The sequence below is a fragment of the Tachysurus fulvidraco genome, chromosome 21 (assembly GCF_022655615.1).
Source record: "Tachysurus fulvidraco isolate hzauxx_2018 chromosome 21, HZAU_PFXX_2.0, whole genome shotgun sequence".
In the NCBI taxonomy this organism is placed as follows: Eukaryota; Metazoa; Chordata; class Actinopteri; order Siluriformes; family Bagridae; genus Tachysurus; species Tachysurus fulvidraco.
In genome coordinates this window covers 2,340,933-2,345,079 of record NC_062538.1, presented here as the reverse complement: position 1 = coordinate 2,345,079, position 4,147 = coordinate 2,340,933, and the positions used below count along the sequence as shown (strand labels likewise).

The following is a 4,147-nucleotide window of genomic DNA, read 5'->3' as shown; positions in this document are numbered from 1 at the left end:
GAAATTTAAAGCTTAGACGATTTTAAAAACACACATAGCGAATGGATGACGATATTTACTGATATTCATACTTTCAGTATCGTTATCGTTATCGGACACAAAAATGTGATCTCCTTAATATTCTAGTCTCTGATGCTCTGTGTCATTACCTGCCAAAACCTGAACCGCGTTATTTAGTTTAACAGCGTGCGAATCTGTCACATTGTTCAGCACCAATGAGAACACTCCAAAGGCGGGATTTCATCACAGGCCACGCCCTTTTCCACCCTGACATGAATTCAGCAGTGCACGGAACTCAAAAAGGTGGGAGTCAGGGGAAGAAAGCGTGCTCGATCTTAATTCGGCCAATGCGTAAAGAGTAAAGTTAGAAGAAGGCGTGCCAGGTTTCGCCGTGTGGGCGGAGTCAGGGACACGTTTATATTTAGACGCCTGCGTCAATACCTGGGCCGTATCAAGGCTGCTGACAGGAGCAATTTATTTTTTTTCCACGCCAAACGAAGACCTCCCAGGCAGGACTGGTGGGCTGCCTGTCCTCTGTGACGTTTCCCCGACTGCTTTACGCTTCAAGACATCAAGTGTGACCGGAGCAAATACGGACTTAAACAAGGAAGACTTGAAACGACCTACTCTGACTTCTGCAATCATGATGTCCATGAACAGCAAGCAAGCTTTCAGCATGCATCCGATTCTCCACGAGCCCAAATACACACCTCTGCACTCCAGCTCGGAGGCGATCCGGCGGGCATGTCTGCCCACACCGTCGGTAAGATCCGTGCGATTTATCCACATCCACGATTCATCTACAGCTTCATCATATCTGACATAACGGTGGTGTAGTGATGACAGTCAGGTGTGACTTAAAAGCATTAACGTCATATTAATGTCTTGTTTTTTAAATTAGCAAACCTGCAGTGTATTGAAGAAAAGTATTTTGTTACATAAGGTCATATACTACACTATACTATACTATACTATACTATACTATACTATACTATACTAATAATCTAATACAAGTAAACTAATAATCTCGTAATGAGCACTTTATGAGTCATTTTATTTTGCTTTTAAACACACACATTATTTAAAAAAAACGTTGCATGTATCTTTTAACCTGAAGAGCACTGAAGAAACAAGTTAACTTAAGTTGAAAATCTCTACTCCAAATTTCCTAAAATCCCAGTGAACGTAGACTTTCTATATAAAGTATCACTTGAAAGTTTCTTTTAGTCAGCATTCGTTTTTCGAGACCAAGTTCAGAAAGACATTTGTGCCGGAAAACGTTTAGTGTTTAGTAAAAATGTTTAGTTTATAGAAGGGATAAATAAGACAATTAAATATAGACAAAATTAGACAAAGTGTGTAAACTGTAAAATTAAAGATTTAAAATTAAAAATTAAAATCTAGCTAAATATAGTATTTTTTTATCTTGCTGTTTATTTACGTTTATGTTTTGCAAGAGGTGCTTAGTAAATTATAATATAGGTTAAAAAATATATAATTAGATTATGGTAGAGATTCAGTATGTATGTTCTTATTTTGCTCTCTTATTTCGTAGCTGCAAGGAAACATCTTCGCCGGTTTTGATGAGACGCTTCTGCAGAGAGCCGAGGCTCTGGCCGCGGTGGACATTGTGACACAGAAGAGCCACCCGTTCAAGCCAGACGCCACGTACCACACCATGACCACAATGACAGGCATGACAGGAACCCCTACATCCTCGCCGGCGCACCTACACCACCCGTCCGTGCTCACGTCTCATCATCACACACACCACCCGCACCACCACCAGCCGGCTCAAGGTCTCGATGGCGACTTGCTCGACCACCTCTCACCCGCCATCTCACTCGGTGGCATGCCGACCGCTGCCGACGTGGCCTCGGGCGCATCGCACGCACACTCGCACATGGCTGCGGCCATAAACCACGCGCAGCACCATCACCACCCGCACTCGCAGGCTGTAAACCTGCACCACCCGCACCACGCCCTGGCCGCGCACGCCTCCCTCGCCAGCGCCAGCGCTGCGTCCATGGACGCTGAGCCAGACCCCCGAGAGCTGGAGGCGTTCGCCGAGCGTTTTAAGCAGCGTCGCATTAAGCTCGGCGTCACCCAGGCGGATGTGGGCGCCGCGCTTGCCAACCTCAAAATACCCGGTGTTGGGTGCCTGAGCCAGAGCACGATCTGTCGCTTCGAATCGCTCACGCTCTCGCACAACAACATGGTGGCCCTGAAGCCCATCCTTGAAGCGTGGCTCGAAGAGGCTGAGAGGGCGCAGCGCGAGAAGATGGCCAAGCCCGAGATCTTTAGTGGAGGCGACAAAAAGCGTAAGCGCACATCCATCGCGGCGCCGGAGAAACGCTCGCTCGAGGCCTACTTCGCAGTGCAGCCACGGCCCTCGTCCGAGAAGATCGCCGCCATCGCCGAGAAGCTCGACCTGAAAAAGAACGTGGTGCGCGTGTGGTTCTGCAACCAGCGGCAAAAACAGAAGCGCATGAAGTTCTCAGCGACGCACTGAACAAAACGCGATCATTTTAATGGACATCGAGGAAGCATCAGACATCCCCAATCTAAAAAAAATATAAAAACTAAAACTAAACAAAAACAAAACCACGGGCCAGATAGAGCTCTCACGGGGCGGACCGGGTCCTGTCGGGATGTGAGCATGCAGGAGCGTAACTCCACTCATGGCGACGCAAAGAGGAGAAAAACACTCCGAAACTGGACGAAAGGAAAGAAACGAATCACTTATTGTACAAAAAATGGAAATAGAATAATAACATATTCTCTTAAATAACTCTTTTATATCGATTCATGTACATATCTGTGAATACATCACACCTCTGTGAAGATCACTTCGTCCTTTTAGGTTATTTTCTTTATAAGGGTTTAAAAAGTTTGCCATTAAAACTTTAAATGTCATTCAGTGTGTTTCGGAGGAAGGGACTCGATCTCAGTTACAAGACGGAATTACAGTCATCCATTGCGTGGTTTACTTTAGGGCGCTTTTATTATTTGAAATTCCCCGGTCTGCATCGCAATAAGAGAGAAATACACACAGGCGAAGGCGCACTAACACACCCACACACCCACACACCCACACACACACACACACACACACACACACACACACACACACACACACACACACACACACACACACACACACACACACACAAGGCCCCAGTCTGTGTCTACCTCATGATCTTGACACATCTTTAGCCATCCTGGAGATACGGTATAATAATAATAATTTAAAAAAAACATTAAAAAGCGGCTTTCGGATTCGGTATTATGTTTTAAAAAAGCACAGAATGCTAAAAACAGATTGTGGTATGTCTCAGCTAATTTCACTGCAACGATGCTTTGACAATCAAGTGGTTATAATAATGATGGGCCCTCTATGTCTTCATCTAAAATCTGATAAATAGGATACATATGTTCTATTATTATTATTATTATTATTATTATTATTATTATTATTATTATTATTATTATTATTATTATTAGTGGGCCTGTGGATTGAAACATGGAGTCACTGCATTCTGAAAAGTTCATTGCACTTTGTAGATATTGTTGAGATACCAATTTTTGACTTATTTATATTTCAAAAAAATATTTTTATTGTTTTTCTTTTTTTCGTAATTACTTATTTATTTGACATTAATTTATTTTGAAGTTGGCATATTTTTCATTTGTGAAAGTGTGTTTAAATGTGTGTCTGTGTAAGCGACAGAAAAAAAGTCAAATAAACCATGCACGTTTTACCTCACTGGTGGCAGCAGAATCTTTCTCAAAAAATGTATTTCACCTGGGAGCGGAAATTAATTTTGATTTCTGGAAACGAAAAAATATTTTCGTAAGATTTTCTATTAAGAAATGAGACATTTTAAATGTAATTACAACAATAACAAAATACTACTACTACTACTACTACTAATTATTATTATTATTATTATTATTATTATTATTATTATTATTATTATTATTATTATTATTATTATGTCCTAAATCACTTCCGATGTCTGGTGAAAAATATAGAACCCTTTTCCTCAAAATAATAACTGATTACAAAAATAAAACTATTGGTATTAGTTTTAAATGGTCTTTCTTTCTTTCTTTTTTCTTTCTTTCTTTTTCTTTCTTCGTTGCT

The 4,147-nt window shown here is 41.5% G+C and overlaps 1 protein-coding gene across 1 annotated transcript; it reads left to right on the top strand.

Annotated features, from left to right (window-relative positions):
* Positions 1-334: 334 nt before the first annotated feature.
* Positions 335-3,925, top strand: pou4f4 (POU class 4 homeobox 4). The gene is made up of 2 exons (XM_027177235.2): positions 335-763; positions 1,556-3,925. Exons 1-2 carry the CDS (start codon positions 644-646, stop codon positions 2,510-2,512), a joined length of 1,077 nt encoding a protein of 358 aa, XP_027033036.1. The 5' UTR covers positions 335-643; the 3' UTR covers positions 2,513-3,925.
* The last annotated feature ends 222 nt before the right edge of the window (positions 3,926-4,147 follow it).